The sequence below is a fragment of the Capricornis sumatraensis genome, chromosome 2 (genome assembly GCF_032405125.1).
Source record: "Capricornis sumatraensis isolate serow.1 chromosome 2, serow.2, whole genome shotgun sequence".
NCBI classification, from domain to species: Eukaryota; Metazoa; Chordata; class Mammalia; order Artiodactyla; family Bovidae; genus Capricornis; species Capricornis sumatraensis.
The window spans coordinates 37,803,594-37,816,435 of record NC_091070.1 but is presented as its reverse complement, the minus strand read 5'-3'; the positions used below and the strand labels follow the sequence as shown (position 1 = coordinate 37,816,435).

Genomic DNA, 12,842 nt, shown 5'->3' with positions numbered 1-12,842 from the left:
TGCATCTTTGATCTCCCTGGACCACTGGCCAGAGTGAGGAGAAGCCCCAAACTTGTGGGGTGCTCTCCATCCTCCCCTCCCCATATGAGCACCACCGTTAGCCTTGGCATCTGGAGGGCCAGTCTCACATACGCCACATTCCCACCACCGCCAGAATCCTAGTACTTCCTCCAAGACGAATCCCAAAATCTCATACTCCGTTCTCGTCTTCCCTTTCCTCATTGCACTTGCCATCTTTTATTCCTCTCCCTCCAAAATTTGGTTTTGTTCATTGATTTACCTCGGCTGCACGAGAACAGTGCACGGCTAACAGCAGATATTCAGCAGCTCTCTGGTGAATGAATGACTTTGGAAAAATTACACAGAAATTTGCACGGGGTGTTATTTTTACAAGATGAAGCTCCATGAAGGTACCCAGTGGCCTAGTGGTTAGGATTCAGAGCTTTCACTGGAGGCCCAGGATCAATCCCTGGTGGGAGAACGATCCCACATGACGTGTGGCATGACCAAAATACAAAAAAAAAAAAAAGTAAAAAAGAAAAAAAGATCTTTTAAAAATTAAAAATAAATAAAATTTAAAAGTGAATCTCAAAAAAAAAAAAGTGAATCTCCATGCTTCAAAATGTGTTTATCCCCCATAAAAAATTCTTTCCCCTCCATTTAAATATGTACCTGATCTTTAAGAAATCTTGCACAGGTTGTATTTTATTATAGACAATCGAATTAAACAAATCTTTATAGGAAAACATTTGGGCATTATAAACACAGAAATTTCAATACACAAAGCAACATAGAATCTTATTTTGGGACTATGTGGTTATGCTGTGCTACCTTTATAATTCCTTATCCAGAATCCAAAAACGTAGGCAGGCCCTAAAAATGTAGCAGAAGCATTTCCGCACACTGGTATCCATAATCTAGTTTGTGCAGAAGTGTTTCCACTAGATTCATAGAGTACTCTTTGGAAGAAAAAGGCGAGGACTGGTCACCTGGTTGCCCTTCGGACCTTCTGCAACTCTTCAATGGGCTTCCATTCTTGGTTGATTGTTACAAGCTTTAAAAAAATAAAACAAAAGTAAAATGTTTTGTTAGGATCTGTTCATCCTCAGATCCCCTTTTCAGATCTGTACGTAGTTCCCTCTGGAAAAAGTATCACATAACATTTGCAGCCAAAGAATCACCTCTTCCCATCTCGAATTAAAACAGCAACATGTACTGGTTCTATCCCTCTAAATAAAGTCTTTGGGTTCCTGAGTGTTACAGGAGAGAAAGATCATATACATTTACCCCGTTTTCACTTAACAGATTCTAGATTTTTAAATTTCCTATGATTTTATGTGAACTATAAGTTCAAAATGTGTATCTGTTCCATGTGAGTGGCTATATAATGTTCCTAGCACAGAGCTAGGCACTTAAAATTTCCTCACTGTGTTTACTCAACAATGGTACAAATGATCCAAGTTACACAATAAGGGGAAAGACAGAGAGCTGAGGACAGGTCTTGACTTCCAAAGAACTCACATTCAGAGATTCTCATTTATTCACGCACGTTTTCTATTTCCCCAGGAACAGGGAGATGTAGGTAGCTTTAAAGATCCTAGACGCCCTTCTCTAAGTCAAGCTGTGTCATCTGAATGCTTTGTTTAAACACACACACACACAACTTTCTGGAGACAGTTTAAGTCGTGTTCGTTCCAACAGACTACATGTTTACTTTCAAAATATTTAGAATGTAAAAAAATCTTTTCAAGAGTCTTAAAAATCTATTCATTTGGATGAGTGGATATTAGCTAATTTTGCTTAAAGAGAATGCCACTGCTGTTTTTAGGAGTTCCTGTTATTTATCACAATAGACTTTATATTAACTTTTGATAAACAGTGGATAAAATGAGATTATGCATAAACAGACTCATAGATTTCAAAAACAAAATTATGGTTACCAAAGGGGAAAGGGGGGAAAAGGGCTAAATCAGAAGTCTGGGACTGACATATATACACTTCTTTATATAAGACAGATAAACAACAAGGACCTATCATGGGAAGTTCTACTCAGTATTCTATAATAACCTATATGGGAAAAGAATTGGAAAAAGAATGGATATATGTATATATGTGTATATATGCATTTATATAACTGAATTACTTTGCTGTACACCTGAAATTATTGTAACAGAACACTGGAAATCAACTATGCTCCAACATAAAATAAAAATTAAGTTAAAAAAGGAGATGATGTATCACAATAATGATAAAAGTTAATTATCTGAGTGCTTACTATGGGCCAGACACCATGCTAAAGGGCTTTATCTACTTTATCTTCTTTAAGCCTCTAATCTCTGAGGTAGGGCCTAATATTACTGTGCCCATTTTATAGATTCTGAGAACCTCAGACCAAATTGTCTAAAATCACCTGTGAATAACAGAGCAAGGATGTAAACTAGATCTCCACAATCCTACAGCACTCCCTTTTAACACTACACTAAATGGCACCCTAAACATGAAAGGTATTACATCTGTTTTGCAGACAAAGGTGCTAAGGTTTGGGCTAAGTATAAATCATATTTTAATGTAGCAATACCTTTGTAGGTACAGTAGGATCCACAGTTTCCCAAGGTTCTGGATTTCTTTTTCGATCAAGGCTAAAGGAAAAAGAAAGCTGATTAAACATTAGAGTAAGTGCATTTAAACCAACTCTGATATTGGGTTTATACTACTCTAGGGACAGAAGAGTGCATACTTAGGCATTCATTGCTAACTGAAATTGATGGAACAGTTCTTTAAAAAGCTTCGCAGTTTGGCTCACACATTAAGGATCAGTTTCTCTGCAGGGTACAAGGTCTGTAGTGCCTTTATGGGGCTAGACTGGAAAATGTTCTCATAAGCTGAGAGCAATGAGAGCAGAAGTGCCAGGCTAATAGCAAGCCAATTAAGCTCTTGCCCCAGTTTCTGGGAGGGGCAGAAGGGCTCAGCTTGAACCCTGTAGGTGGTGAACTGCCAGAACCTCCCATATTACTGCCTATGGAGCCCTGCACTGGGCCAAGATGAGTTTCAAGTTTTTCTGTTCCTTATAGTCCAGGATACACGGTATTTTACCTTATATCCAGGGCTGAAATTAGGTTTATTGTAGACAACTGAATCAGTCAACTTTACCACATTAGGAAAGACCTTTCTAGTAAACTGACATTTTAAAATGTCATTAAAATGATGATTTAAGATTGATTATATATATCCCAAAAGACTATCCAAGAACTTTACATTTCAAAATGTATGCTTAAAAAAAAAACAACTTTATTTTGCTGCAGGAGAAGAGGAGGATGAAAGGTTGAAATGGATGAAAGGATATTTAGATACAAGAAACAAACTTACTCCATCAATATCATCATTTAATAGCCTTCTGAAACCTGGATGCTTTCTGGCCTGACTCCCAATTCACAATTCGACATTCTTATTCTCTGGGAAAAACCAGGAAACTGATACCGTGCATTTCATAAACTGAAGGTCAACCTAACACTACTAAAAACGTTTCAATAAATGATGAATGCTTACTTACATCACATCGGTTTTTCGAAGGGAATACATAGCAAATGCCGAAGCTCCAGTCGCTGCCACGGTCATGAAAAACACCAAAGGAATAAGCTAACAGAGAATAAAATATTCCGATGTTTCAGTGCGAAATACTTGAAATATAATAAAATAGCTCTATATCATTTATACTTTCTCCAAATCGGCACCATCTGTTCATCTTTAAAAGTTAATCCTTTTAGTCAAAATTTTCAATTGCTTTAAAAACTTACTTCCTTCTTTTTCATCAGGAGTTGGATAAAGCCCATGATGACTTAAGAGTAGAATCCAAATCTATAGGGAGGGGGGAAAAATCCAAAATATTGATCAAAACTCAGCTAACAGGACTCAACCTGGTGGGAGCCAAACCGGCTAACGTATCCCAAAGCCAGCCTCGAGCCAGATGATCAGCGCCTTCATCCGAGGGAGGCTCACCTGGGGGATCCGGCGGGACCTCACGAGCGGACGATGCTAACGCCCAGAACCGAATCCTGACCTCAATCCCCGCGCCTTATATACCAACCCCGCCCGCTCCGGAAGGCCGGCCAGAGCGTTCTGGTCACGCGGGACGCGCGGGGGCTGTGCGGTGCTTGACTTGCTTTCCCTGCCGGGTGCCCGGCAACTGGGCGCCCCCTGCGGGACTCCGGGTCCTCAGTCGCCGAGCAGCCGGACGCGAGCGCCCCCTGCCGCCCGCCACGATTCTCAACCTCCGCTCGGAGCGAGCCGAGGCTGACCGTTAGCGCCCCTGCAACTGAGAACCAGGAGAGCTCGGATAGCCAAAACTGGTGAAAAGCAGCCCCTGTAAAAGGAGATCCGGGAAAGGAGCCGCAGAAATGGGGGCCCCATGGGAGGCTCCTTGGTGCAGGCAAGTAAATTAGAATCAATCCAAGTCACACTAAAAGCTCCAAAAAATGGGATGTGGCACACATATAAACTGTAAAGTTCCTTTCAGAATAATTCCTCCTTGTCTTGATTTTTTAACCATTAAAAAAAAATCAGGATGTGAGGAAGAAACAAAAAGAATCAGCTGGAGAGATTTCCAAGAGAAGATTTCTTAGACGACCCTGAAGGCTGGCTTTATCTTGTCCAGTTTTAACTCACCCCTAAGCTAGCAGGCCCCCTAAGCTAGCAGCCCAGAGAAGGCAATGGCACCCCACTCCAGTACTCTTGCCTGGAAAACCCCATGGGTGGAGGAGCCTGGTAGGCTGCAGTCCGTGGGGTTGCGAAGAGTCGGACACGACTGAGCGACTTCACTTTCACTTTTCACTTTGATGCATTGGAGAAGGAAATGGCAACCCACTCCAGTGTTCTTGCCTAGAGAATCCCAGGGACGGGGGAGCCTGGTGGGCCCCCGTCTGTGGGGTCGCACGGAGTAGGACACGACTGAAGCGACTTAGCAGTAGCAGCAGCAAGCTAGCAGCCAAACCTTGCATGGAACATGCAGAAGGCTGCAGAATCACGGGAATAATAATTAAATCAGAATCTGTGTGCCAGACGCTGTACAAGAATCTTTTCGACATTTTTGCAAGATAAGTTTTTTAGGCTCAGAGATGTTCTAGTCGTATAGCCAGTAAGTGGTGGAGATGCAATCAGAGCCCAGTTCTGTCTGACAATATCTCTGTTCTTTCTGCACCCTACTCTTAGCAACTGGAATTAAGACAAGAGTGCAAGCTCCGTTATTTAAAAAAATGTAAAAATTTGTAAAACAATGTAAAATCGAAGACAGCGTTCTCTGAAGGGCCAGATCCAGCTCTGTTACTCGGTTTTAGTTCTAGTCATGGACTTTGCATTCAAACTGACCTGAGTTCAGGTCAGTTGGCCATCCCGGCCACACTTTATTAGCTGACTGACTTCAGGAAACTACTTAGGCTTTATGACTCTCATAAAATGGGGACAAACCTAGCTCAGCAGGGAGCTGGAAAAAATGGTAGACTGTATCCCAAGAATGTAGCATTCTGTTTTGCCTGAGGTAGGCATTCAATCAGTAGTAATTGTTATTTGCAAATAATTGTTTTATATACAGCAGAACATAAATATAACTTCTAACCCAGTTACTACCACCTATTCTTCCTGTGTAACCCAAGTTGTAACTAGAGACGTGTGTAGATTACTTCAAAGAAAATTAAACATTTTTCGTAGTTTGTATTCACAATATACTGTGGAAAATTCTGAAAGAGATGGGAATACCAGACCACCTAACCTGCCTCTTGAGAAATCTGTATGCAGGTCAGGAAGCAACAGTTAGAACTGGACATGGAACAACAGACTGTTTCCAAATAGGAAAAGGAGTACGTCAAGGCTGTATATTGTCACCCTGCTTATTTAACTTCTATGCAGAGTACATCATAAGAAACGCTGGACTGGAAGAAACACAAGCTGGAATCAAGATTGCTGGGAAAAATATCAATAACCTCAGATATGCAGATGACGGCACCCTTATGACAGAAAGTGAAGAGGAGCTAAAAAGCCTTTTGATGAAAGTGAAAGAGGAGAGTGAAAAAGTTGGCTTAAAGCTCAACATTCAGAAAATGAAGATCATGGCATTCGGTCCCATCACTTCATCGGAAATAGATGGGGAAACAGTGGAAACAGTGTCAGACTTTATTTTGGGGGGCTCCAAAATCAGTGTAGATGGTGACTGCAGCCGTGAAATTAAAAGAAGCTTATTCCTTGGAAGAAAAGTTAAGACCAACATAGACAGCATATTCAAAAGCAGAGACATTACTTTGCCGACTAAGGTCCATCTAGTCAAGGCTATGGTTTTTCCTGTGGTCATGTATGGATATGAGAGTTGGACTGTGAAGAAAGCTGAGTGCCGAAGAATTGATGCTTTTGAACTGTGGTGTTGGAGAAGACTCTTGAGAGTCCCTTGGACTGCAAGGAGATCCAACCAGTCCATTCTGAAGGAGATCAACCCTGGGATTTCTTCGGACGGAATGAAGCTAAAGCTGAAACTCCAGTACTTTGGCCACCTCGTGGGAAGAGTTGACTGATTGGAAAAGACTCTGATGCTGGGAGGGATTGGGGGCAGGAGGAGAAGGGGACGACCGAGGATGAGATGGCTGGATGGCATCACGGACTCGATGGATGTGAGTCTGAGTGAACTCTGGGAGTTGGTGATGGACAGGGTGGCCTGGCGTGCTGCGATTCATGGGGTCTCAAAGAGTCAGACACGACTGAGCGACTGAACTGAACTGAACTGAACTGACCTGCCTCCTGAGAAATCTGTATGCATGTCAAGAAGCAAGTTAGAACTGGACATGTAACACCAGACTGCTTCCAAAGCAGGAAAGGAGTACATCAAGGCTGAATACTGTCACCCTGCCTACTTAACTGACACAGAGTACATCAAGCAAAATGCCAGGCTGGATGAAGCACAAGCGGGAATCAAGATTGCCAGGAGAAATATCAATAACCTCAGATATGCAGATGACACCACCCCTATGGCAGAAAGCGAAGAACTAAAGAGCCTCTTGATGAAAGTGAAAGAGGAAAGTAAAGTTCAACATTCAGAAAAAGAAGCTCATGCCATCCAGTCCCATCACTTCATGGCAAATAGATGGGGAAACAATCGAAACAGTGAGACTTTTTTTTTTTTTTGGTTCCAAAATCATTGCAGCTGGTGACTGCAGCCATGAAATTAAAAGACACTTGCTCCTTGGAAGAAAAGCTATGACCAACCTAGACAGCATATTAAAAAGCAGAGACATTGCTTTACCAACAAAGGTCCCATCTAGTTAAAGCTATGCTTTTTCCAGTAGTAATGTATGGATCTGAGAGTTGGACTATAAAGAAAGCTGAGCACCGAAGAATTGATGCTTTTGAATTGTGGTGTTGGAGAAGACTCTTGAGAGTCCCTTGGACTGCAAGGAGATCCAACCAGTCCATCCGAAAAGAAATCAGTCCTGAGTATAAATTGGAAGGACTGATGCTGGAGCTGAAACTCCAGTACTCTGGCCATCTGATGAGAATAACTGACTCCTTTGAAAAAACCGTGATGCTAGGAAAGATTGAAGGCAGGAGGAAAAGGGGACGACAGAGGATGAGGTGGTTGGAACGCCTCACTGACTCGATGGACATGAGTTTGAACAAGCTCCGGGAGTTGGTTATGGACAGGGAAGCCTGGTGTGCTGCAGTCCATGGGGTTGCAAAGAGTCAGACACAACTGAGTGACTGAACAATTTGTATTGAACAGAATCAAAGAAGCCTTTTAATGCTCCTTCTGCAGAATTTCTAAAGTTTGTGAGAAGGTTCCAAGAAAACCTCATTTCGATTAAAGATAAATTGTTTATAGGATGAAAGGAGGAGAAAAAGGAAATCTTATAGGAATCTATCATGGCCCACAAGTTAAAATTAAAATGTGTAGCCCTTGGGAATTTCCTGGTGGCTCAGAGATTAAGACTCTGAGATTCCACTGCTGGGAACCTGGGTTTGATCCTTGGTGGGGGAGCTAGGATCCCACAAGCCGAATTAAACTCAGAGCTCTCCTTTGCCATAGTCATTGCTTTTCAAAATGCAGTTTTGTGTAATAGTAGCCTAGGCACTATTCTGGGAATGGGGCATGGTAAATCACGTTTCTTCCAATTTACTTTCCATGGGTAATTCTTACATGATTTGGTGCCAAAGACAGATGATTAATTCTGACTAAAGGGCTCTGAAAAATCTTACCAAAGGTGAGGATATTTATTTGAATATAAACAAACCAACTGTAAAAAGACATTTGGGGGGCAATTAGAGAAACTTAAATACAGACCAGAGATGAAATATTAAAGGAGTATTGTTGATTTTCTTAAGTGTGATAATGGTATTATGGGCTTTTTTTTAAAAACACATTTTTAAAGAGATTAAGAAATATGATGTATGGGATTTACCATAAAATAGTTCAGTTAGAAAACAAATGAAGCAAATTTAGCAAAATACTATTTAATCTAGGTTATAGATATGTGGGAGTTTGTCATATTACTAAATGTTTGAAAATGTTCAGATTAAAATGTTTTTTAAATGTATAAATTGTATACAGTATTAAAAAATAAAATTCAATGGAATCAATTTTAAGACCTAATTAACTTTATTCAATAGCTGATGAACTAGAAAGGTGTTCCAAGGGGTAGTACAAACAGAAAGCTTTTATAAAGACAGAAAGGTGGGGCAAGAAGGTATTAGCTGTAACCCAGACTTGCAGGGGCATGAAACCACAGCTACTTGGTTCCCACTCTAGGAATCTAACTTAGATTTTAGTCAGCCCAGCTTAGGCTTTGTCAGGAAAATAGAATATTTTTTCATTGAACATTTTCATTATTCTTTCATGCCCATCCTTCAGTGGCTGACTGTTACCAGGGTTAGCAAATATGGATTTGCTAAATTTCATACAGTCTGTTGTTGCTCAGTTGCACAGTCATGTCCGACTCTGCAACTCCACGGACTACAGCAGGCCAGGCTTCCCTGTTCTTCACCATCTCCAGGAGGTTGCTCAAACTCATGTCTACTGAGTCAATGAAGCCATCCAACTATCTCATCCTTTTTTGCCCCCTTCTCCTCTGCTCTCAATCTTTCCCAGCACCAAGGTCTTTTCTAATGAGTCAGCTCTCTGCATCAGGTGGCCACAAGATTGGAGTTTTAGCTTCAGTATCAGTCCTTCCAATGAATATTCAGGATTGATTTCCTTTAGGATTGACTGGTTTGATCTCCTTGCTGTCCAAGGGATTCTCAAGTGTCTTCTCCAGCACCACAACTCAAAAGCATCAGTTCTTTGGTGCTCAGCCTTTATGGTCCAACTCTCACATCCATACCTATTGTTTAATGCTGTAATGTGGCTCGGAAAGGAGTTTGAGTTTAATGAAATGCTGTTCAAGAAATAGAGGGAAAAAATAGAATGGGAAAGACTAGAGATCTCAAAAAAATTAGATACCAAGGGAACATCTCATGCAAAGATGGGTACAATAAAGGACAGAAATGGTATGGACCTAAAGAAGCAGAAGATATTAAGAAGAGGTGGCAAGAATACACAGAGGAACTATGCAAAAAAGATCTTCACAACCCAGATAATCAGGATGGTATGATCACTCACCTAGAGCCAGACATCCTGGAGTGTGAAGTCAAGTGGGCCTTAGAAAGCATCACTACGAACAAAGTTAGTGGAGGTGATGGAATTCCAGTTGAACTCTATTTCAAGTCCTAAAAGATGATGCTGTGAAAGTGCTGCACTCAAATATGCCAGCAAATTTGGAAACTCAGCAGTGGCCACAGGACTGGGAAAGGTCAGTTCTCATTCCAATCCCAAAGAAAGGCAATGCCAAAGAATGCTTAAACTACCACACAATTGCACTCATCTCACATGCTAGTAAACTAATGCTCAAAATTCTCCAAGCCAGGCTTCAACAGTCCATGAACTGTGAACTTCCAAATGTTCAAGCTGGATTTCGAAAAGGCAGAAGAACCAGAGATCAAATTGCCAACATGCCGATGGATCACTGAAAAAGCAAGAGAGTTCCATAAAAACATCGACTTCTGCTTTATTGACTATGCTAAAGACTTTGACTATGTGGACTACAACAAACTCTAGAAAATTCTTAAAGAGATGGGAATACTAGACCACCTGATCTGCCTCTTGAGAAATCTGTATGCAGGTCAGGAATCAACAGTTAGAACTGGACATGGAACAACAGACTGGTTCCAAATAGGGAAAGGAGCGTGTCAAGGCTGAATATTGTCACTGTGCTTATTTAACTTCTATGCAGAGTATATCATGAGAAACGCTGGGCTGGATGAAGCACAAGCGGGAATCAAGATTGCTAGGAAAATATCAATAACCTCAGATATGCAGATGACACCACCCTCATGGCAGAAAGTGAAAAACTAAAGAGCCTCTTGATGAAAGTGAAAAAGGAGAGCGAAAAAGTTGGCTTAAAGCTCAACATTCAGAAAACTAAGATCATGGCATCTGGTCCCATCACTACATGGCAAATAGATGCGGAAATGGTGGAAACAAGACTTTATTTTGGGGGGCTCCAAAATCACTGCAGATGGTGAATGCAGCCATGAAGTTAAAAGACGCTTGCTTCTTGGAAGAAAAGTTATGACCAACCTAGATAGCATATTAAAAAGCAGAGACATTACTTTGCCAACCAAAGTAATAGTCAAAGCTATGGTTTTTCTAGGAGTCATGTATGGATATGAGAGTTGGAATATAAAGAAAGCTGCCAAAGAATTGATGCTTTTGAACTGTGGTGTTGGAGAAGACTCTTGAGAGTCCCTTGGACTGCAAGGAGATCCAACCAGTCCATCCTAAAGGAGACCAGTCCTGGGTGTTCATTGGAAGGACTGATACTGAAGCTGAAACTCCAATACTTTGGCCACCTGATGCAAAGAACTGGCTCATTAGAAAAGACCCTGATGTTGGGAAAGATTGAAGGCAGGAGAAGGGGATGATAGAGGATGAGATGGTTGGATGGCATCACCGACTCAATGGACATGAGTTTGAGTAAATTCCGGGATTTGACCTTGGACAGGGAAGCCTGGCCTGCTGAAGTCCATGGGGTTGCAAACAGTCAGACACGACTGAGTGACTGAACTGAACTGTTCACACTTCCCAGGTACTTAGAAGCAGAAGTGTTTTCTCACCGATTAAGAACACAGCTTTTGGAAGTTTCCCAGAGCAAACCTTCAATCACACTGAAACTGAGTCAAAGAACTCCTTAATCTGACTTCATCATTTATATCAGTGAGAGAAGAAACATGGATTTTGTCTTCAAGAATTTTGAAGCTTCCAGAAATTCTCTTGAGAAGTTATAAAAAGATAATTTCAAAGCAAAACTCAAGCTTCTAACCAAAGTGTGTGTACCAAATTTCTAGGCTGACCACTGGAAACTTCCTCTAGGAAAAAACAAAGGGCCCACAGCTAGAAGAGGTAAGGGGTTCAGGCTAGAGTGCATTAGACCTAGAGATGCCAAAGGCCTAATAGCTGCCTTGTCCTATAAAATCAACAACTGACACAACACAAACAAAAATAATTAGAATTCTAATAAAGTTTCTAGGTATTTTCCCTACTACTCTAAAGCATGTCACTTTGTTAGAATAGTTTTAATTTTTTAAGTAATCTACTTTATCTGTCCTAATATAGTAAAACAATGACATCAACATGTAATCAATGACAAATAAATAGGTAGGCTACAGTCTATGCGGTCGCAATGACAAATAAATAAACCACTTAACAGTTTTTTTCATGCTGAGTCTGAATTCTAGTGTACATTTTTAATGGCACATTTTGATTTGGATGTTAAATTTTCATCAGAAACCTTTGACGGGCATTTTGTTGTTCAGTTGCTAAGTCATGTCCGACTCTTTGCGACCCCATGGACTGCAGCACACCAGGCTTCCCTGTCCCTGTCTTTCCCTGTCCTCCCTATCTCCCAGAGTTTGCTCAGACTCATGTCCAATGAGTCAGTGATGCCATCCAACTATCTCATCCTCTGTTGCCCCATTCTCCTCCTGCCTTCAATCTTTCCCAGCATCAGGGTCTTTCCCAATGAGTCAGCTCTTTGTATCAGGTGGCCAAAGTATTGGAGCTTCAGCTTCAGCATCAGTCCTCCCAATGAATATTCAGTGATTTCCTTTAGGACTGGTTTGATATCCTTGTATTTAAATTTTATAAAATTTATGGTTAAGAAAGTCAACTCACATACTCAAGTTATTCCAAAGATATTTAAATGTTTCCCAATAATTGGATTGAGTGTGTGGTGTTTAGTTGCTAAGTCATTTCTGACTCTTTTGTGACCCCCCGCCCCACTGGACTATAGCCCTCCAGGCTCCTCTGTCCATGGGATTCTCCAGGCAAGAATACTGGACTGGGTTGCCATTTCCTCCTCCATGAATTACATTTTATACTATAAATAAGATAGGCCTTTTTCTTAATTGTTCAATTGCTTAGTAATAATCAATTGTAATTATTAGTAATAATCAAAAGTAATTGCTCCTTAATTGCTTAGTAATAATCGTGGCTCCAGTCAGAAACAGGAAACTTTTCCAACAACTGCTTCACATTTATGACTTTGTAGAGTTTATGCACCATGCTCTGACTATACATACACTTCTTCTGAAGCTTATCTGGTGCTTAATTCACTGCTTGATTAGACTGAGGTCCCCGCTCCCAGCTACCCTCTCCATGCCATGTCTGGCTCCTTCACTCACACTCTTCTCTGTATGACACCTTGTGGGTGAAGATGCAGTAAGATACTTAGCAGATATTGTCAGGTAAGAAAAAAATAAAAGCTACATAGTACCAT

At 41.0% G+C, this 12,842-nt stretch overlaps 1 protein-coding gene across 1 annotated transcript; it reads right to left on the bottom strand.

Annotated features, from left to right (window-relative positions):
* Window positions 1-985: 985 nt before the first annotated feature.
* On the bottom strand, window positions 986-4,023 carry C2H15orf48 (chromosome 2 C15orf48 homolog). The gene is made up of 5 exons (XM_068966758.1): window positions 3,997-4,023; window positions 3,795-3,855; window positions 3,551-3,636; window positions 2,579-2,639; window positions 986-1,054 (listed from the first exon to the last, which is right to left on the bottom strand). The coding sequence occupies exons 2-5, from the start codon at window positions 3,828-3,830 to the stop codon at window positions 986-988; spliced, it is 252 nt and encodes an 83-aa protein (XP_068822859.1). The 5' UTR covers window positions 3,831-3,855; window positions 3,997-4,023.
* Between the last annotated feature and the right edge of the window lie 8,819 nt (window positions 4,024-12,842).